Here is a 23,028-nt window from a genome sequence, read left to right on the forward strand (position 1 = left end):
GTCCAGAAATCAGAATTACAGAGGCGCTAGAAGTTGGAAAAGAAGGATCTACAGGCTGTATGGAATTCAAGCTTAGAACCTTGTGACGTGCATAAAACAATTGGTTCAAATCATCAAGCCTTCAAGGTACATAGTAAAGATACTGTAGCACAGGATCCAAACCTAAAGTGGGGCAAAAAAGTATTTAGTCAGCCACCAATTGTGCAAGTTCTCCCACTTAAAAAGATGAGAGAAGCCTGTAATTGTCATCATACGTAGACCTCAACTATGAGAGACAAAATGAGAAAACATCCAATCACATTGTCTGATTTGGAAAGAATTTGCAAATTATGGTGGAAAATAAGTATTTGGTCAATATCAAAAGTTCATCTCAATACTTTGTTATATATCCTTTGTTGGCAATGACAGAGGTCAAATTTTTTTCTGTAAGTCTTCACAAGATTGGCACACACTGTTGCTGGTATGTTGGCCCATTCCTCCATGCAGATCTCCTCTGTGATGTTTTGGGGCTGTCGCTGGGAAACACGGACTTTCAACTCCCTCCAAAGGTTTTCTATGGGGTTGACATCTGGAGACTGGCTAGGCCACTCCAGGACCTTGAAATGCTTCTTACTAAGCCACTCCTTCGTTGCCCAGGCGGTGTGTTTGGGATCATTGTCATGCTGAAAGACCCAGCCATGTTTCATCTTCAATACCCTTGCTGATGGAAGGAGGTTTGCACTCAAAATCTCACGATACATGGCCCCATTCATTCTTTCCTGTACACAGTCGTCCTGGTCCCTTTGCAGAGAAACAGCCCCAAAGCATGATGTTGCCACCCCCATGCTTCACAGTAGGTATGGTGTTCTTTGGATGCAACTCAGCATTCTCTCTCCTCTAAACATGACGAGTTGTGTTTCTACCAAACAATTCTATTTTGGTTTCATCTGACCATAGGACATTCTCCCAATCCTCTTCTGGATCATCCAAATGCTCTCTAGCAAACTTCAGACGGGCCCAGACATGTACTGGCTTAAGCAGGGGCACACGTCTGGTACTGCAGGATCTGAGTCCCTGGAGGCGTAGTGTGTTACTGATGGTTGCCTTTGTTACGTTGGTCCCAGCTCTCTGCAGGTCATTCACTAGGTCCCCCTGTGTGGTTCTGGGATTTTTGCTCACCGTTCTTGTGATCATGTTGACCCCACAGGGTGAGATCTTACGTGGAGCCCCAGATCGAGGGAGATTATCAGTGGTCTTGTATGTCTTCCATTTTCTAATTATTGCTCCCACAGTTGATTTCTTCACACCAAGCTGCTTGCCTATTGCAGATTCAGTCTTCCCAGCCTGGTGCAGGTCTACAATTTTGTTTCTGGTGTCCTTTTACAGCTCTTTGGTCTTCACTATAGTGGAGTTTGGAGTGTGACTGTTTGAGGTTGTGGACAGGTGTCTTTTATACTGATAACAAGTTCAAACAGGTGCCATTAATATAGGTAATGAGTGGAGGACAGAAGAGCCTCTTAAAGAAGAAGTTATAGGTCTGTGAGAGCCAGAAATCTTGCTTGTTTGTAGGTGACCAAATACTTATTTTCCACCATAATTTGCAAATAAATTCTTTCAAAATCAGACAATGTGATTGTCTGGATTTGTTTTCTCATTTTGTCTCTCATAGTTGAAGTCTATGTATGACAATTACAGGCCTCTCTCATCTTTTTAAGTGGGAGAACTTGCACAATTGGTGGCTGACTAAATACTTTTTTGCCCCACTGTATGTATAAAATCAAAGCCATTACATTTGATCTCAGCAATACACACTATTCTGATGAGAATACAGAACTTCAAGGATCAGTAAAATGTATTGTATGAAACAGCCACCTGCTAAAGTTTTATCTCCTAGCTATAGCACAATATGCATTGGGTCTATTTTCCAAACTGAAGTAGACAGTTGTACTGAAGATATACTATAAAATATATAGAAATAAATGTGTTCTCCCCCCCCCCCCATGCAATCCTTTCTGTCCACCGGGGGAAGAATGAGAGCATACATTATAGAAAAGTGAGAGATACTTTATTGGAGACAGGAATTGGAAGTATACTGATGAAATTCTGATCATAAGTCTTAAATATATAAAATATTCTGCATTTAACAATAACTTTGTACTTGAAGCCAGAAGCCAATCACATAAAGCCTATGGGTCAGATTCAATTTTAGACTGGATTCAAATAACCCATGTTTTGTTTTAAATAGTTTGCTGAGACTATTTAAGCCTACCGAGGCTTCTCATAACAGCAAATCCAGTTCTATCATGTCTAGGTGAGAACCATTTGAAGTCAGAAAGACTAATGACAGCAAACTTAATTTGAGGTTGATTAAGAGTTGAGCCATTTTCATAGTCCCCTTTACATGCATGGTTTTTATGCTTATTGCTTATCTGTTTCCTCATCTGTTTTTGCAATTATAAAAAATGAAATAATTCATGCATATGTGCAGGACCAATTAGTGCAATTGCCCAAATATTTTCAGGAATCAAGCTTAAATGGCAGTCACACATAAAGCCTCTCTTTATATCTATGTTTTTTTTGTTTGTTTCTGCTTCTGAAATTATCTGAAATTCAATTTAAAGTGAAATTTCATGTCCTATAATCCCACTTAGCCACGTCCACCAAAGAACTGAAATTCAATCCATAGAGTTATGACAGATTCAGTAGTTTTGTCTGTTTTGATTATTTGCTCAATTTTAGAAGGACCCTCCCTCTACTTTTTATCTTCTCTAATATATGCCTAACTATTGAGGCATACATTGAAATTGAGAATGTATGAAGAATTAGGACTACTGCCACCATAAGGACATCCTTTTATTTTTTTTTTGAAATTTAGGCATAGACTTCAGTATCCATACAGTAAATAAGCTACTATTTCAGTCTATTTTCTATTTCCTGAAAGTGATTTTGTGGTTGTGAGTGTGGTGGGGCGGGGGAGGGAGAATCCGCTTTACCACTTTGCACAATAATTTTTACTAAGGATTTAACTCACAACAATCCACCCCTGTGACTACATGATCCTACACTCTATCTCAGTGTTTCCCAAACTTGACAATTTTAAGGCATGTGGACTTCAACTCCCAGCATTGCTGGCTGTGGAATTCTCGGAGTTGAAGTCCTCATGCCTTAAAATTGTCAAGTTTGGGAAACACTGCTCTATCTGATGAATGGTGCCATCAATATGTGGAAGATAAAGTTAAATACCACTGCAAGTAGCATCTTCAACATCCTAAGATGGTTGTTTCTAATCGTGCCCTTCTCTTGGTGAAATGTACTTTGATTCCTTTAGAGGTATTTCATTTAACACAAATCCATCTCAATAACTGTCTTGCCAGACATGAAAAATTATTGAGCGAAAATTAGAAAGCCTCATGCTTCAGACACAAAGACAGCCTGCTAGAGACATCTTGTATTTTTTTTTTTTAAAAAGAAAAATATTAAAGGATTTAAAAAAGCACAGGATTGCCACCATGCCTTCTAGCTTCATAAGTATGATTATGTGCCACTCAACTGGCAGGATTCTCACAGCTGCTTCCAGTACTGGCTTGTGCGAGGGATTCCGGCTACTATCTCAGACTCAATTCCACAGTGATCTTGCCCACGGAGGATTCGGAAGAGACCTAGAAAATATTGAGAGAAAAATCTTGCAAAAATTCTCAAGACTAAATAAAATGAAACAAATCCAGGCCAACCAGCTTGTCTGTATTTATTTTTTGTGTGTACATATATTCCTTGAGTGACAACAGTTCACTTAGCAATGGCTTTATGACCCATCCCCACAAAAAATACTTCGGTCCCGAAGTTACGTATGTTGCACCACCCCAGTGGTCGTTCTCCCTTATTACCGACCACAGAGATGTTGCAAATGGACCCTACCTATTCCCCCCCCCCCCATCCTTCTCCTCCACAGGCCCTGGCCCTGCTTTGTTAGTCCTCCAGATTACCCACCTCCCCACGCTGTTTCCAATCACTCATTTACCTTTTGAAGATCTCCAGAGTTCTAGAACAGGCTGACCCACATGGCAGAAAAGTAGCTGCTTTTTATTCAGGTGCTGGTGAAGCTCTAAGCGCGAGATCCAAGGAAAACAGCTTCCCCAGCATCTAAGTAAAAGATGGCTGCTTTTCTACCACGAGGCCAGTATGCCTGTAGACCTCATTTGGTTCCTGACTTGCAGTTGGCAGATTTCAGCCCAATGAGATAAATGAAACAAGTTCCACACTGATTGGCTGCCACTGCTGCCTTCACACCTCAATCCCCCAAACTATTCATTCAAACCAACCCCCAGCAGCAAGCAGAAGGCGCCCATGGCACTGCCCAGGCTGGCACCAAATGAGGCCTGTGGGGATGCTGGCCTCATGATAGAAAAGCATCTGTCTTTTACTCAGATGCTGGGGAAACTGTTTTCCTTGGATCTCACATTCTTACAGCTTCAGCCTCTGAGTAAAAGACAGACATTTTTCTGCCATGTGGATCAGCCTGTTCTGGCACTCTGGAGATCTTCGAAAGATGAGCAATTGGAAACAATGGGGAGGAGCAAGTGTAATCTGGGGAGCTAGCAAAGCAGGCCCAGTGCCTGTGGAGATCTGGCAGGGATGGGGGGGGGGGAGGAACAACCATGGGAACCCCAAGGGATTGTAAGCAGAGCATGAGATATCTCAGTGGGTAGAGGGAGGCCTTGAGTGATCAGAAGTAGGTGGCCTGTTCCAGCACTAGGCCCCTCCATGGTCTTCCCCACCCTTAGATACTTCATGTGCACTTAACGAACTGTGCATTCAATTAACAAATGCATTGGGGAAAACGGAGGAATCACATTCATTTAATGTGATCCTCGGGTTACTAATGTAATTGGCAGGCTCTATTATATTCATATTTCGAGGATTATTTGTACTGATATGCATAACAACATAATGGCTTAGGTCAAATGTTAACTGAAAAGGAGCATGTTAGATCTCCAGATGTTGCTCAGCCACAGCTCCTGGGAGTTCTACAACAAAGGCATCCCTGAAAGAGAATTGACCCACCAAAGGAAGAGAGATCACCTACCATTTTCACCCCAGTCTGTGTTCCAAGAATTAGCTATCAACCAGTAAGGTGTATCATTGTCGACGCCCCAGCCAAGAATTCGGATTGCATGGCCACCAACTGATTCACCAGAGACGTGCTGATAGACACCTGCAGGGGAAAAACTGTTACTCTATTCCCAAATATAAATGCTATGATTTCCCTGCTAAGATTTCCCTACTCAGTTAACATTCTGCTTGGAATTTAAACTTGTAAGAAACCATAGATATAAATGGCTTGCGAGAGCCTTTTGCTTTGAATTCCAACTTTCACATTTCAGACTCAGGCAACCTGTGAGGTGCAGCTCAAATATATATATTTCAAGTGCAGAATGGGCTGCTTCAAAATGGAGCCAATTTAATCTTGAAAAATTCAGGAATTGTTAATTCTGTTCAGAATTCAAAATAATTGGTTTTCATTTCATTCCATATTCCTAGCTTTTACACAGTGATAGGAATATCATGCACATGAGTCAAGAAGGTCATGCAGCTGCTAAGAAAGCAAATGCAACTTGGGGATGTACAGGTAATCCTCAACTTATGACCACAACTGAGCCCAAAATTGCTAAGTGAAACAGTTGTTAAGTGATTTTTGCCCCATTTTCCTACCTTTCTTGCCACAGTTGTTAAGTGAATCACTGTGGCTGTTAAATTAGTAACACAGCTGTTAAGTGAATCTGGCTTCCCCATTGACTTTACTTGTCAGAAGGTCACAAAAAGTGATCACATGACCCTGGGACACAGCAACCGTGAATTAGTTGCCAAGTGTATGAATTTTGATACATGACCATGGGAATGCTGCAATGGTCACAAGTGTGAAAAATAGTCATAAGCAGTGGTGTGATTCAGTCAGTTCGCACCAGTTCAGCAGAACCGGTAGCTAAATTTTGTTGAGTTCAGAGAACCGGCTGAATGCACACTCCTTCCAGAAGTCCATTCTAGGCTTCGGAAGCCTAGAGGAGGCCTCTCAGGCCAAGAAGGACCCGCTGGAAGTGCGTGGATGCTACTTCCAGAAGTCTGTTCTAGGCCTTGGAGGCCCAGGCCTGCATCCATGCAGAGAACCAGTTGTTCTGGTATTTGAATCTCACCACTGGTCATAAGTCATTTTTTCAATGCTGTTCTAACTTTGAACAGTCACTAAATGAACTGTTTTAAGTTGAGGACTACCTGTACTTTGCCTTGACCAGGCCCCACCTACAAAGTGACTTATGACTGGTCTTTGCACCTATGGCCAGTTGGAGCAACCCTGCAGTCACATGATCAAAATTCAGGCACTTTGAAACTGGCACGCATTTACAACAATTGCAGGTCTCACAGGATTGTCATTTGCAACCTTCCCCAGCTGGCTTCTGACAAGCAAAGTCAATGGGAAACCGGAATCATTTAAGATTTTCATGATTCACCTAACCGTGATGATTTGCTTAATAACCGCTGTGTAAATAGTCATAAAAGTTCCAGTCCCAATTATGGTTGTAAATTGAGGAATGTCTGTATTGTTCTTTATTGAAGGTCCTCAAACAAAATCTGAAGAGTCATCTGTCCAATAGTCCTAGCATAACGTGTTCCAAATTATTGGATTAATTAATCTCCCAGATTTCTTCCAACTCTAGAATGCTAGGAAGGAGAAAATGTGAATCCAAGAAACACCTACTAGAGATAAACCTAACAAATTCTGAGGAGGTGATCTAAGAAAACCTTAAGAAAGGTAAGCTGGGCTTCATTCATCAATGACACAATGTTGCTGATATTTCCACACACACATTGTGTTTTCCCAAATCCCACTCTGAATGCCAACTTCGGGAATACTTGAGATCTCAAGCTTTAAGCCTTGCAAACATAAGCTAAATTCAAGCAACTTTTTATACCCAAAACCTTCTGAATATCACATTTAATCAGAAGCGATGCCTGTCCTATCAGAAGATTAAACCAAAATGGTTGTAATTGAAATAAAGGAAATTACAACTGTACAAATTACAACTGTAATTCAAGAGTTTTAAAAAATGAAAATTGCTCTTTTTAAAAAATAGTCTACTTTAAGAAGTTACATAAAAAACACTTACCTGATTTGTACATGAGAAAATCAGAATAAACAGTAAAGGCTCCCTCCACTGGTCCGTTTTTATAAATCTCAGCCATTATTTCTTTCTCACTGCCAGGGACGCTATACGAAGTCATTCCTGGCCAGGGAAAGGGGAAAGTGATCTCTATATTAGAAAGCATTTGAATCGCTTACTTCAAACTTGATGAGTTTTCAAATCTGATGCTAATCGTCATTCAATGAATCAGAGAAGAACACGTTTAAAATAAACATCAATTTATAACAAGAATATAATCTGTCTGATTTAATTTAGTTAATTTTTTTTTATGTGAAGTGATATCTAAGTTGTCTGAAAGTCAACAGCCACTTAAGAAACCCTGGTTTACAAATTTTGGCAGTGCCGTATACGAATCCAGCCTGTACAGCACATTATACTTTTTATACTACAGCTGATTTTTGTAGCTTATTGATTTGTAGTTTAATTATTAAATTTATATACCACCCATCTCTGCTACACCATTCTAGAGTGGCAATAGGGAATCTTTAGCTTAATTATAAAATTTTAATTATAAACTGATACAGTCCTGAGCCATGGTTTCACAGCTTTCAGCCAAATCAATATCCACCAAAGCCTTGAGTACATCCCTGGACAGAGAGCTTCAAAAAGTTGCAGATTTGTAACAGTGTGAAAGAAGGGGAAATTACTAAGTACCTGGGGACGTACTTAAAATAAAAATGTACAAATAATTTTATTTTCTAAATATACACAAAAGTACAAATAATTTTACCCTTGCCTACTTATACTGTTGAAAGGCCAAATGCAACACTTGGCTTGAAAAGGGATCTACATTCTGACCGGAGACTTTACCCAGAATATCCATATGCAAGGCCATGTGCAAAGCTTTGCCTCTACTCCCCCCAATAGGAGCCACTTTGTTTCCTCTTATAAAAAATAATATGTGGCTACATATGTGACCAACCATAATAATAGCAATTCATACTGATCTTATTGTTTGCTATTTTTTTATTTATATTTCTAACCTTTTACTGCATCGGGAAGTCTATTGTATCTAAAACAGAATATTAAATTTTTTATCACTTAAACATTTTGAACTTAAAGCTTGCAGGTTTCTTATAAACCTGAATTTGCAGTTTAATATATGCATTACCATAATGTTTGTCATTGTGGTATGAAGGAGAGTAACCAGCTTCACATTTTTTGATGCATTCAGGGGTGTCACCACCTTCTCCAGTGCACGGAGGGCGAGTCCCATTGACGTGATGTTCACAGGGTGGAATAGAGTATGGCCTACATCCTATTGGATACAATACAGAATAAAACGCCATTTGAAAATAATCTTTTAAGGGACAGTTGGCTAAAGTCCCTATTCTAAGCTCAAATCAAAGTAAATCATGCTAAACTACAGAATTTCACTTATTCAAAAATATTTCATTCTGCAGTTCCCTGTTATGAACCAGTAATTTAGATAACGGCTCATCCTGCTTTTCCCTTGGGCGTTCCATTTATATCACCCATTTTATCCTCACAGTAACCTTTTGAGATCAAATATATTGCTAGAACTGGTGACCTGCCCAAAGTTACCTGTGAGTACCGTGACTGATTGGGAACTTGAACCAGGCTCTCTGCATTCACTCCAAAATCTGAACTAGCATGCAGGTAGGCCTCAATTAATGACTAACTGAGCCTGGCAACTACAGTTATAAGTCATGACAGTTGTAAGTAAGTCATGTGACTGACCCAATTTTATGACCTTTTTATGGCACCCATAAATTGAATATAATGGCTGTAAAGTGAACACATTGTTCGCCATGGCCTGGGTTTGCTGGAAACCAGAAGTAAATGCCAGTTTTTGACAGAACCGTTGTAAATAACAGTCACATGACCATGAGGTGCTGCAAACTGCTGTACATAGGGGCTGATTGTTGAATGCCCAAAATATGGTCATGTGAGGGAGAGAAGGAAATGTCAAGACTTCAAAATCTGGTCATAACTAGCTGTAGAGGGGTCCATTGTTACCATTCAATGCTGGTCACAGGCATTTTGCTCAGAAGAAAACTCACCAACATGTGAGTCGTAAAGGCCACCAGACACTAAGCCCTTTTCAGTCCAGTACCTCCAGGCTCCTGCAGGGTATCCTCCATTACAACTGCAAGAAAATGATGTATAACTATCACAAAAGAACTCTGGGAAATGGGTCCAAGTGGTCCTTTGAGTATTTAAGGTTGCTGACTCCTGCCTTAGGGGACATGCATTTTAACTGGGGGTAGTCTGAAAGGTTGAAGAGTCTTTGGAGTAATGTGATACCCAAAAAGGTACTTAACAGAGATAGGAAAGGCAACTTCTCCAAAATGTTGGCAACACACTGGAATTTAAAAACTGGCTTCCTTGAGGTGACACAGCAGACATGGCCCATTCATAAAATACACATTTACCATGAAGTAAATGGTGAGACTGCTCTCATCTCTAGTTGCCCCTCTTTTTTTCTACATCGATTTCTCCATACAGCAGGTACCTGCTTTTAAAATTTTCTATAGGGCCTGGAAGCATTCTGAAAATAAAAATAATGCTAAAAGCTAAAACTAGAAGGCAAAACAACTTTCTGCAATGTTTTTAATTAAACAATTTTTTTTAAAGGAAATAGGGAAGAAATTTGACAGGCACCAAGTAAAGTGTTTACTGCGATCCTCGGGCTCATGGTATCATGCAGCCTCAAAAGAAAAAAATATTCTTTCAAGTTGAGCTTGACGCCTGATTACTTTTTGTTGCCTACTATGAAGTAGAAAACAAACTGTATTGGGAATAGAATGATCTGAAAAATATTGTTGTTGTTAATTGCGAAGTCGTGTCCGACCCATCGTGACCCCATGGACAATGTTTCTCCAGGTCTTCCTGTCCTCTACCATCTTCTGGAGTCCATTTAAGTTCACACCTACTGCTTCAGTGACTCCATCCAGCCACCTCATTCTCTGTCGTCCCTTCTTCTATTGCCCTCAATCTTTTCCAGTGAGTCCTTCCTTCTCATTAGGTGGCCAAAGTATTTGAGTTTCAACTTCAGGATCTGGCCTTCTAAAGAGCAGTCAGGGTTGATCTCTTCTAGGACTGATCGGTTTGAACGCCTTGCCGTCCAAGGGACTCGCAGGAGTCTTCTCCAGCACCATAGTTCAAAGGCCTCAATTCTTTGTTGCTCAGCCTTTCTTATGGTCCAACTTTCACATCCATACATTGCAACTGGAAAAACCACGGCCTTCACTATACGCACTTTTGTTGGCAGGGTGTCTCTGCTTTTTAATATGCTGTCTAGATTTGCCATAGCTTTCCTCCCCAGGAGCAAGCGTCTTTTAATTTCTTGGCTGCAGTCCCCATCTGAGGTGATCTTGGAGCCCAGGAAAATAAAATCTGTCACTACCTCCCCTTTTAATCTCAGACCACATAGTTCCAGCCATTCTGGAGCAGTCTGAGGGCTTGCTAGAACTCAATCTTCCAGAACAAAGCCTTCTGATCTCAAGATATGTGGGTGTTCTCACTGAACTTTCCAGTGTCATTCCTGAACATATGAACAGAAAAAACAAGTGACAAGATAGGAAGTGACTTACCCCATCCCACATTCAAATCCGCAGCAAGAGAGCAGATCTTCAGCAGAAATTTCCACATTCACTTTGCCATTAGTATGGACACAAACACGATCCGACATGGCTTCAACTGCACCAAATGCCTACAAAAACAATCCAAAAGTTCAGTCAGTGGCACTCTTGAGACCTGTAGATTATCCTAATGCCCTGTCTGACCACCACCAAGCAAAATATATATATTAGTCTCTCTTTCTCACTGAAAGCTCTTCTGGACTTTCTTTGGGCACAAGTACACTGATGTTTCTTAATGGATAGGTGGTTCCAATACAAACTGAGTCATAGGGCTGTGTAAGAATTCACATATACACTGACTGTGTTAGGAAATGTTTCCCGTAACTGTAATTTAAGAGTATGCCACTACAACTGTGTTCACACCATGCATAAATAAGTGCCATGCATGAATTTAGCTAATATGCATTTTTTCAAGCATCAGATGCTTCTATTAAAGCTGGAGAACTGGATATGAACTACTAGATCTGTTGAATTCTGGCCTGTGGCAATTTCTTCTTGGATCAATTTCTAGACTTAGGAAAGGAACTTACCCAGCAGGAACCACAAGAGCCTTGGTCTCTGATTTCACTTATGGTTGGGCAGTTTGGCCACTGTTGCCTTGAGTCGAAGCTTTTTGGCAAGACCAAATCACCAGCAAATTCAAACCTTTCAAACAATATGGAAGAAGTTGGGTGAAAAAGAGACAGAATCATGCTCTAATTAATAACTAAGGTCTTTTTTAACCCAAATCCTTGGATTTTATCTTTTTATGTCAGACCTTCAATTTTGCTTCCAGCATGTTGACAAAATACTAGCATACATATGATTCAGAGTTGACACTGTATATAAAAGGGATTTATTTAATAACTTCAAAGTTTACTCCTCATGAATGTATTAGTAATATTTTGATCCGGAACTACATCTGTCCAGATTAATTCATTCCACTAAAAAGCAAGACTATCAACAAATCATTGTTGTAGATTTCAAGACAGCCACCCAAATTTTGAAAAGAATGGCTGTATATAAATGCCAACTTTTTTAATGTGAGGCATCCTGTTTCCTCGCTCTTTTATTTTTTAAAAATAAAAACATAGGAAGGCTGTCTAATATCAACTCACACTGCTGGATCAAATTTTTAAAGACAGTCTGGATAAGTCCCTGCACTTTTCTTGGCATTTCTCAGAAGTGATTTGTCATTGCCTCCTTTCTAGGGCTGAGAGTGACTGGCACAAGGTCATCCACTGGCTTTGTGCCTAAGGTGGGAGTAGAACTCAAAGTCTCCTAGTTTCTAGTGAGATGCTTTAACAACTACACCAACCTGGCCTTCATCTACCTTAATCTTTAAATATAAAAGTAATAATAACAGTTCAGAATTTCAGCAGTGGTGTTTCCCAGTCCCGTCAGGATATTAAACTAACACTTTCTCCATAAAAACAGTTGTTATATTGTTAAAATTAGACTTTTCTTTTATATCCAATAGCAACTTTAATACAGCTGTAACCAGGAAGCCATTCCTGAGAGTAGAAAGCAAGATAGCCATTATCTGAAGAGTCCAAAAGTTCAAGAACACATATGCAGCAGGATTAGAAATAGAGCACATATATATCCCACCTTTCTGGCAATTTGGGGCCATGCAAGAAAGTGCCACACAAAGTCTTCACGTAACTCATATCAGCATTGGCAAAGTTGTGTCCGGCCTTTAAAAAAAGTAAAAATAACAATAACACATATTATAATTTAGACCTTTCACCCCAACCACAATTACTGCTTACTAATTAAACACATAATTAAACACATTTGTACAAATGAACTCATGATCCCACAATCTGCACACTCACACTATTTCTTTATGGCAGGCAGAGATAAAATATATGTTTGATAAAATACTGTCTTCAGTAAATACTGCCTTTACTTGGATGAAAGACTAGATTCTCTCTTCCTGCCACTGCTAACAATTTACTTTTAAGGCAGAACAGGTTTTTTTAAATCCTGCCTTTATTATTTTTATAAATAACTCAGGGCAGTAAACATACTTAATACACCTTTCTCCTCCTACACCTTAATATATTCAGAGCCCTAGGCTCAGGTATATAGTCAAGTTTTTTAAAGCAGGCATATCCAACCTTGGCAGCTTTAAGACTTGTGGACATGGCTGCCTGGGGAATTTTAGGAGTTGAAGTATACAAATCTTAAAGTTGCCAAGGTTAGACACCCGTTTTAAAGCTTTATGAAAGGCCATCAAAGTTGGGGCCCTTGTAATCTCTGGGGGGAGAATATTCCACAGAGCAGGGGCTACTGTGAAAAGGCTCATCTTCTAGTTGTCTGTCAGCTGACACTTTGGGGGAGGGTGGAAATATAGTATTTGCCAGTTAACTGGCAGTTTAAAAATCTTGGTCAGTGTCCTCTACTGAAAGGCTATTGGTGGCCACAACAGAAACTGAATCTTATGACCAAGGCCAAGAGATAGTGTCCCAAGAAGATGACCACAGAATAGCCACTCAGCAAGCAGCATTTGTATTGTATCAGCTCAACTACGATCTTGCTTCTATGACTGTAGGACAGTGAGTCAATGTGGGGAAAGGAGAGTTAATAAAATATTTTATCACCCAGAAAGGAAAATGCCACAACTTATCTATTCAGGTCAACAAATTGTAAGATAAATCAATCCACTAATATTAAGTATGCCAAGCTATATCTCGGAAGACAGACAGCCACCACTTGCCACCACTCTGCATAGCTGGCCCCTATCCCAAAATTTACTCACCTTCCATGTGGTATTGAGCTTATTGATATAGTTCACTAAGTCAGGAGAGAGGGGAGGGAAGTAGGGCACATTACGGGCACTCGTGAAGACCGCTAACAGGCCCAGAATTACCACAGAGCACCACATTTTGATAATGGATGCTTAAGATGCTACCTGGAAGAGAAAGAGAGATTAGTAATTTACACAGTTGCAATGTTGACAAAATTAGTCCTATAAAGCGATTCAAATATGCAACATGAGTAAAGCAGACATGTTTTTTCCTGGGCTTCTGCAGATGCCTTTTACTACCAGCAGCTGGTTCTGAGGAAACAGGTATCTATCTGATTTAAGATATTCCTGACAGATGCTGCATGCACTCCAAATCCACTTCTGTCCAAGCACTGCCAGGCTTATATGAACAGGAAAATTGCCAAGCTGCCAGCACAGAATGAACAAATCTATATCTGTCTGTCTGTCTAACGTTATACACCACAAAAACACAAAAGATTGTGAACTCATGAAAGTGTCCAATTCCAAATCACTCTAGAGTTCATAATGAAAGATCTTCCTCTCCCACCCCATTTTCAAATGTCAGAGGATCAAACAGAAGGTCCAATGCTTTAAACCTTCATCCTAAAAGCTAGGTTGTGGAGGCCCTGCCCTTTCTTCCCCTGGTTCAGATTCAGTACAGAAATCTGGGCTGCCAGTAAGCTTAGAAAAACACTGTTGGTTATAACCCAATGGGAAAAACTTAACCAAGATAGAAATGCAATTTGCTTTATATTTAATTTATGTGCTGCCCATCTTACCAATGTATCAGCCTTACCACCTACCTGCCAGAAAATTAAGATTAATTAGTCATAAAAGTATATATTGCTACATTCACTCTAGATATGATTCGGGATGGGGGAGAAATTAGACCTATTCCCTTCCAGGGCCAAACCACAGCATCTGAAACAGAATTGTGCAACATATAGCACCAATTAGATGCTCTTTGGAAGTCAATGAGAATGTTTTTCATTCCTAAAAGCTAGAACATTCATGCTATGGCAATGCATCAAGAACTTACTGAATGTTGCATTCAGACTGTGAAACCAAACTTGACATTTTGAGGTCTACATGTTGCAGAAATCTGGTCAGTGTACTTTGTAAACTACGACTCATAGTTTTTCATGCCATGAGAGTACAGATATTTGTAGTCTTTTCAGTAAATAATGGTTATTTAGGTCATGTCTAAATATTGTTACTCCATCATTTAATACAAATGATGGAGCATTATATGAATAGTCCTCAACTTATGACCACAATTGAGCCCAAATTTATCTTACTAAGTGAGACATTTATTAAGTGAATTCTGCCCCATTTTATGATTTTTCTTGCCACAGTTGTTAAGTGAATCACTGCAGCTTTTAAGTCAGTAACATGGTTAAGTGAATTAGGCTTCCCCATTAACTTTGCTTGTCAGAAGATCACAAAAGGGGATCACATGACCTCCAGGACACTGCAACCATCATAAATATGAGTCACTTGCCAAGCGAGTGAATTTTGATCACGTGATCATGGGGATGTTGCAATGGTCATAAGTGTGAAAAATGTCATTTTTTTCAATGCTGTTGTAACTTTGAATGGTCACTAAAGGAAGTGTTGTAAGTCAAGAACTATCTTTAGTATCAGTGCATTATAAGTATTATATCAGTCTTCACTTGTACAATATATGATCCACGTTTTAGCTCTCTCTGAAGTAAGAAACCTGTTTTGGATGGTACAACAGAAAACAAATACAATCTTCTGGCTGATCTTAAAGTTATCTTAAACAACTCTATTCTGTCCAATGCAAAATCTTATTGCTGGGAGACAAATGTTCCCAACATTTTCCAGAATTATTTCTTTTGTAGAATTTCAAATAGCTGTACCAGCTGTTTGATTCAGAAACTTGTCATGAAACCTCCAATTCCAAATCACTCTAGAGTTCATAATGAAAGATCTTCCTCTCCCACCCCATTTTCAAATGTCAGAGGATCAAACAGAAGGTCCAATGCTTTAAACCTTCATCCTAAAAGCTAGGTTGTGGAGGCCCTGCCCTTTCTTCCCCTGGTTCAGATTCAGTACAGAAATCTGGGCTGCCAGTAAGCTTAGAAAAACACTGTTGGTTATAACCCAATGGGAAAAACTTAACCAAGATAGAAATGCAATTTGCTTTATATTTAATTTATGTGCTGCCCATCTTACCAATGTATCAGCCTTACCACCTACCTGCCAGAAAATTAAGATTAATTAGTCATAAAAGTATATATTGCTACATTCACTCTAGATATGATTCGGGATGGGGGAGAAATTAGACCTATTCCCTTCCAGGGCCAAACCACAGCATCTGAAACAGAATTGTGCAACATATAGCACCAATTAGATGCTCTTTGGAAGTCAATGAGAATGTTTTTCATTCCTAAAAGCTAGAACATTCATGCTATGGCAATGCATCAAGAACTTACTGAATGTTGCATTCAGACTGTGAAACCAAACTTGACATTTTGAGGTCTACATGTTGCAGAAATCTGGTCAGTGTACTTTGTAAACTACGACTCATAGTTTTTCATGCCATGAGAGTACAGATATTTGTAGTCTTTTCAGTAAATAATGGTTATTTAGGTCATGTCTAAATATTGTTACTCCATCATTTAATACAAATGATGGAGCATTATATGAATAGTCCTCAACTTATGACCACAATTGAGCCCAAATTTATCTTACTAAGTGAGACATTTATTAAGTGAATTCTGCCCCATTTTATGATTTTTCTTGCCACAGTTGTTAAGTGAATCACTGCAGCTTTTAAGTCAGTAACATGGTTAAGTGAATTAGGCTTCCCCATTAACTTTGCTTGTCAGAAGATCACAAAAGGGGATCACATGACCTCCAGGACACTGCAACCATCATAAATATGAGTCACTTGCCAAGCGAGTGAATTTTGATCACGTGATCATGGGGATGCTGCAATGGTCATAAGTGTGAAAAATGTCATTTTTTTCAATGCTGTTGTAACTTTGAATGGTCACTAAAGGAAGTGTTGTAAGTCAAGAACTATCTTTAGTATCAGTGCATTATAAGTATTATATCAGTCTTCACTTGTACAATATATGATCCACGTTTTAGCTCTCTCTGAAGTAAGAAACCTGTTTTGGATGGTACAACAGAAAACAAATACAATCTTCTGGCTGATCTTAAAGTTATCTTAAACAACTCTATTCTGTCCAATGCAAAATCTTATTGCTGGGAGACAAATGTTCCCAACATTTTCCTTTTATTTCTTTTGTAGAATTTCAAATAGCTGTACCAGCTGTTTGATTCAGAAACTTGTCATGAAACCTCTACCAAATTCCTGCATTTCAAGATATTGGGCAGCTGATATAAAAAAAACCAAACAATTCCCAAACCCTCCCAAAATAAAACCCTACCAACAGTTAATTAAACAAGTCATGGGTCACACACTGGAAAATGCTAGAATGCGGCTACAATTCTTACTTCCTTCACTCCTTTTTTGCCTGTTTCCATCTATTGTTTGCTATTGTTTGAATTCTTTCACGACAGATCCAACAGTTCATAACATGATAATGAAGTATGTGTTCAGTATTGAGAAAGTCCAGTTGCCTCCTGAAAAGCACTTTTTGGGACAACCATACTTGGATGACTAAGAATCTCCATAGACATTTTGTTATGTACTTTGGGATGAACATCCTTCAAATGGAGCGGAAGTATGAACAGATTTCCAGAAAACATTGCAGACTACTGGAACCATTTGCGCTTCAGTTTGAGAGGCAGACAACACAGACTCATCCCCAACAGCCTATACCTGTCTTCAACACCGAAGGGACACAGGGCAGAAAACATCCTGCAGTCAGGAAGCCTCCACAGACATTTGCCCTACTCAGGTGACCCTGAGGACACAGACAAACCTCCAAATGGTCTCAAGGACTCTAAAAGAATGCAAATGACCAGCTGTCTGCAAGGAATATAAATCCTTCCACTCCCCTCCATTCAGTCATAGCTGAAGAAGCTTCTTGGGTGAGAAGCAAAACATCTTCAAAGAAAACAAGTCCAGATGCCTCCTGAAAAGGACCTTTGTGATAACCATGACTTGGATGACTGAGAATCTCCATAGACATGTTGAGTGGGGAGGAAGCATGAAAGAAAACCAGATGCTATAGTAAGCATCTGTTGTTAGTTAAAAACAACAGCAGAAAATGGGCCTTCCAATTCTGCAAACTATTACACAATTACAGAAACTCACTATTAGCTATCTTACCCACTCATACCCTTGAGAGGGCTGGAATCTCATTACTAAAACCAAAGCAATAAGTCTTGCCTAGTTAAACTTGCATCTTAGGAAAATTCAAATCCCTATTCAACCACAAAACTATTTGCACAGCCAGTGCCCAAGGTCATCTATTTCATAAGATTCCAGTTCTCTATCTAGAGAAGGATCTCCATACATAAAACAGTGAGCTAACAAAATAAAAGATAGGATACAGATGTGACATGCAGTAATTTTACATGATAAACGTCCTTGGGATATGGAGAGGGGGAATATTCCTTGGATATTCATCTGACATGTCACAGAATTAGAAAAAGCATTTGGTTGCACAATCAATAGGATGGAGAGGGGAAGACAACAGATTGGTTTAGATAAACAGAAAGACAGAAAACTGGTTGCACCTCTTTCCTCTTTTAATATAAAATAGTGGTTGCCAACTTGGGAATTACTACCACTAAAAGATTTTGGAAATGTTTATGGTTACTGCTGATTTATTTCTAAAATTGTAGGGCTTGTTAATCTCACCCAGCAAGAGGCAATTTGGAGCCTGCTATTCATGCAAGGGTCATTTCTTCCTTGTCCATTGTATAACTTGAATAAAGTTTTTTAGATGCACAGAATGTTTCAACTCTTCAAAAACAGAACATACTGGAAGTTGCTTGGGTCAGAGGCCTCTACAACTTACATTTCTTTTGTCTTTCATGCATCAGAACTGGAATTCCAAGAACATGATTTCCTTTAACAAGAAAAACCTGTTCTTTACCTTGAGTGCGATTTCCAATAGCCTCACTTATCATGACCAGTTCTGGTCCTTATATACTAGCTGAAGATTCTAGGAGCCCCAATCCCAAAACATCTGGGGACAAGAAAGGCTGGTTGAATCCCATCCAGTTAACTTGAGCTCTAATCACTATATATTTCAGGGAAGTTTTGCCTTCATTGTAGGGAGTCCATATGCTTTAACGTTGCTAAGTTTGAGCAACACTGTATAGACAAACATTTTGATGTGTAGGGATCATAAACAACATTCTGTAAGTGGGTATGGGCAGGTTGATGATAAGCAAGTACTATCAGGATTTTCTGGTTTTTAAAAACTGGTTTTGGGGCAATTTAGGCTTTTTCCCCTTTTTTGTTCAATAAATTATGTTAAGTTAGGATATATTTCATACATTTTGTGTTTATCCTTCCTCAAAATGGGGAAAAATGCCACTTGTTCTAGCTCCATGCACCAGGTGTGGCATGCAATGTGTTCATCACGTTGTACGCTTACTTACCGAAAGATCCCTACTCTACTTCTAAACTCTAAAGTTCTCTAAAAGATTGATAATGAAGAGGTCATACAAATTAGAAACAAATTCATATCTACAGGACATGGATTCAGCAAAAGAAGTGGGAAAAAGAGTAAATTCTGGCATAATATTAATCGCTGGAACTCTTTGGACTAATTCTTGAGATCTCCCCATATTGCATGTTCAGTCCTGCATTCTAAGATTACTACTACTTCTGCAGACCGTAAGAAAGAAACCAATATTCACAACAAAGGCAGAACAGATACTGCAAGAAGGTTAACATGTTACAACATTAGAGGTGTTTTTTTTTTTTTAAAATGAGCTTGATTAGCAATCTAAAAAGTATTAAGTGCCTACATTCCCAAATAAACTCTGGCCTATTCTCCACAGTATATTTCTGTTTGAAAGAACATTTCCTTAGAGATGTATAAGTCAAGCCAGAATTCAACTCTTACAGTTCAAGTACTGAACATTCCTATTGGATTTTCTTACATTTTACTATACCTAAAACCACTGAAGTCAATTTTCCTTTATTTCCCCAGGCCATCTATAGTTGTATTCTAGCTTCCATAATGATAAAAAATGCAAGTCATTATTCATTTTAAAGCGATAACATGCTTGCATATATTAATAGGAGACTACTTCAACAAGGAACACTTGTTAAAATATCCAATCTCTTTCTGTTGTTGAGCCTCTTATTTCAGGGAAATTGCATTAGAGTTTGCTTACATGGCAAAGCACCAATTCTATCTCTAATTCAAGTCTCTGTAGAAAAGCAAAACACACACATTTCTTTCTGTTATTAGAGTCATGCTAAGGACTTTTCCTTACAGTACTTGCACCTAATCAAAGAACAAATGTTCCTGAGCAGCTTTTTTTCCCTGGTACATCCACATGGCATTGCCCAATCTGATCCCCAACTCACATTTCAAAGTTTAAGTTGCTCCAGTGTTGAGGAAATATTGCCCACTATTTCCCTAATAGTGTTTACACCTAATACAAATTGACACACTTCCCTGCTTTGTCAACAGCAGTCAGGTGATTCCTAGAAGGGGTGGTGGAATCAATCCAACTTCCATCTACTTAGGACAGGAGACCCCAACTCTTGTAAACCAGACTCACTCTCTGCACCAAATCTGAGTCAGAAATAAACTGAATAGTACCTGACCAGCACTCACCCTCTAGCTGCTCTAGGGTCCAGCTCCCCCCCCCCCATCTGAGCTGGTCAGCTGATGTATGGTTTCCATTGGCTAGTGGAGCTTGATGGGAGGGAAGGAGAGGGAAGCAAAGCCATGGGCAGGGCATCCATCTAGTTTTTTTTTTATGTGTTCTGCACACATAGTAAATAAGGGTGATCTCATTTGGCACCAATTCAGAAAAGGCAAGATAGGTATCAACAGTGAGGAAGCAAATTCTTTCCCCAGTATATTTTTCTGCAGTTTTAAGGATGCATGAAAGCTTCCCCAGAAAGGGGATCAACTCTTTCTGAAATGCCATGAAGAACTGCCATGCCATGCCACCTCCACTTCCCCTTCTGTACTTCTGCCCTCTGGTCCCCTTCTGACCACATTGGATAAATGAAGCATCTTACATCTTTTTTCGGCTAATGCAATTTAACCTACTTTACCAGCATATAAATTTCATTGGGGATTTCCTTATAAATAAGCTTGGCTAGGAGTGGATTACTGGTTTTGATTTCAGTTTTGAGTCCAACATAGCAATGAACTTGTTCCTCCTTCATTCCCCCATGGGACCCACACACACACACCAATCACTGTGCTGCTTTGGGGCTACAGGAGTTTTACTCCTATCCCATCTGAAGTGGCCAGGATGGGGGATGGTTATCCTGAACTGAAATCCCTTCATGAGTCCTCAATCCATATGGTTGAAATAATATGAATAGGGCAGAAAGGAAGGTACTTGAAAGCTTATACCCACAAACATAAACCCATAAGCCAAGCCCGATGAAGTGGAATCTGGAGCAAAACTATGCAAACCCACACACAGACACAAAAGCGGAGTCGGCTCCCTCTTTCGTCACAGCTAGCCAGGAGCAGGAAATCTTTTCGTAATTACTCTGTTCCTATTAAGCAGAAATCAAATAACTTCCTTTTCGAGCAAATTACCCAGAAAACGGCTCTATTCTTGCAAAGGCAGCTATTCGTTTTTAGCCGCGAGTGTCGTGAAAAAGAAGTCCTCCTCTTTAGCGGAGAAGGTCGTGAGAATAATAAGACAATTTTTAAAAGCCAGGGAAGAGCGACATGCGAACCCGGCCCATCCCTTGGCCCCCTTTGAAAATCAGCGGCGACAATGATTGGCTCTGGATAACAATGGGGCTCTATCCCCCCCCCCAAATTATCCAGGGGCACCAAACTTGGGAGGGGGGAGGAAAAGCCACCGTATCGGCCGCGCCTCCTCCTTCTCTCTTTCCTGTAAATGCGTGAAGAACCTTTGTTCCAGATTCTAAGTTTAACCTTGGATTACGGCTTCCCGTAACAATAAAACCCTTCCTTTCCTTTCCTTTCCTCTTTCCTTTCCTTTCCTTTCCTTACCTTCCAACACTGGAAGAGTCACCAAAGGCCTCAGCAGAGCCCGCTCTGCTCGCCTTATCTACGCTCCCCACCACCCCGAAAGCCGCGTCTCCACAGCCCTGCCCTCAGCAGCTCCTCCCCGCGCTGACTCACCCCACGTGGCTGCTCCGCTCCGGCAGCGACAGCCGCAACAGCAGCGCCTGATCCTGGGGCACGTGATTCCCTCCCCTGAATCACTTGATCCACCCCCTTCCTCCTCACCCCCTCGCGCCCTCCTTTAACCCGGCAAATCTGTTTTCGGGAGTTCGCCGGGGGTGGGATGAGATGGCGAATGGTGAACTTAAGTTAGACAATCGTGCTGCTTTCCACCTTGCCTGGTTGGACCAATGCAAATCTAGGGGTCAGAATCAGAGCTGGAAGGGACCTTGGAGATCGTTTAATCTAGCCGTCTGCTCAAGCAGGAGACCCTGTACCATTTCAGACAAGTGACTGTCCAGTCTCTTCTTAAAAACCTCCAGTGATGAAGCTCTCACAACGTCTGAAGGCAAGCTGTTCCACTGGTTATCAGGGTCCAGTCCCGTTGCCCTGGGCAGTGCGTCCCAATAAGCGCGGCTGAGATCGGGCGCAGGTTTACTCAGAAGCAAAGCTTTTCCTGCAGTTTCATGCTTCATGGTGTGCCGTTTGCAGTCCTCTCAACGTTTGCATGGGAATAAATGCTGCCATAGGATTTTTAGTGTCTCTTTTTTTAAAACAAGAGTGAGTCAATTTGCGATTTGGGGATTTTTGAAAAAAAAAAAACAAAACATTTTTGTTCCGATGCTTACCAAAACTTTCCGGTATTTGTGGATTTTTCCTTTAAGTGGCAAGCGAGAAATGTGTATGACCACCAGAAGTGCGATCTGATTTCTGCCAAATGTTGCCATGGTGTCAAAAATCGCAGCCACTTAAATGGAAAACCCGCAGACACTCGGTGTTTGTAAGCATCTGAACAAACGTTTTTCAAAAATCTCTTAATGAAAAGAAGGTAAGGAAAACCCCATATATGTGAGGCAGCCACATCTCTTCCATCCTATTGCTCTAACCCCTGCACTTCTTAACAACCCCCTTCCCCCCCAGACTGCTCCTATAAATATACATTGTTATACCTTTCTGCAAAAAATACATAAACTTTCTTGTTTGTTAAGCATCATGCTATATATTTTCCCTAGTAATAATTTGATTCCTGAATTTACCTGCTTTTGTCAAGGTGCAGTTCTAAGCAGATCAGTTTAGACATAATATCAGTTAAATTTAACAATCAGTAATATATAAAGGAGTATATTTGTAGTGCTGGGTTGAAATGAGGGGCCTTTGGTGCTCTCTGCCCTTGGTTGTTTTCTTGCAGACATTTCATTACC

The 23,028-nt window shown here is 40.1% G+C and overlaps 1 protein-coding gene across 1 annotated transcript; it reads right to left on the reverse strand.

The window, feature by feature from the left end:
• Positions 1–2,022: 2,022 nt before the first annotated feature.
• Positions 2,023–21,787, reverse strand: CTSB (cathepsin B). Its single transcript, XM_039366133.1, has 10 exons — positions 21,653–21,787; positions 13,524–13,676; positions 12,371–12,456; positions 11,311–11,425; positions 10,733–10,851; positions 9,200–9,285; positions 8,287–8,433; positions 7,140–7,256; positions 5,063–5,191; positions 2,023–3,638 (listed from the first exon to the last, which is right to left on the reverse strand). The coding sequence occupies exons 2-10, from the start codon at positions 13,647–13,649 to the stop codon at positions 3,541–3,543; spliced, it is 1,023 nt and encodes a 340-aa protein (XP_039222067.1). The 5' UTR covers positions 13,650–13,676; positions 21,653–21,787; the 3' UTR covers positions 2,023–3,540.
• Between the last annotated feature and the right edge of the window lie 1,241 nt (positions 21,788–23,028).

The sequence above is a fragment of the Crotalus tigris genome, unplaced genomic scaffold (assembly GCF_016545835.1).
Source record: "Crotalus tigris isolate CLP2741 ecotype Arizona unplaced genomic scaffold, ASM1654583v1 scf7180000017598.18339901613:2243638, whole genome shotgun sequence".
Taxonomy (NCBI): Eukaryota; Metazoa; Chordata; class Lepidosauria; order Squamata; family Viperidae; genus Crotalus; species Crotalus tigris.

What these genes read in the sequence shown, in the direction of transcription:
- CTSB (XM_039366133.1), bottom strand. Translation starts at nt 13,649, where the DNA reads ATGTGGTGCTCTGTGGTAATTCTGGGCCTGTTAGCGGTCTTCACGAGT. An exon ending in GGCCCCAAATTGCCAGAAAG is followed by an intron (nt 11,426 to 12,370) that starts GTGGGATATATA and finishes ATTGTTTGAAAG; the next exon opens with GTTTGAATTTGCTGGTGATT. An exon ending in CCACAATGACAAACATTATG is followed by an intron (nt 7,257 to 8,286) that starts GTAATGCATATA and finishes TTCCCTGGCCAG; the next exon opens with GAATGACTTCGTATAGCGTC.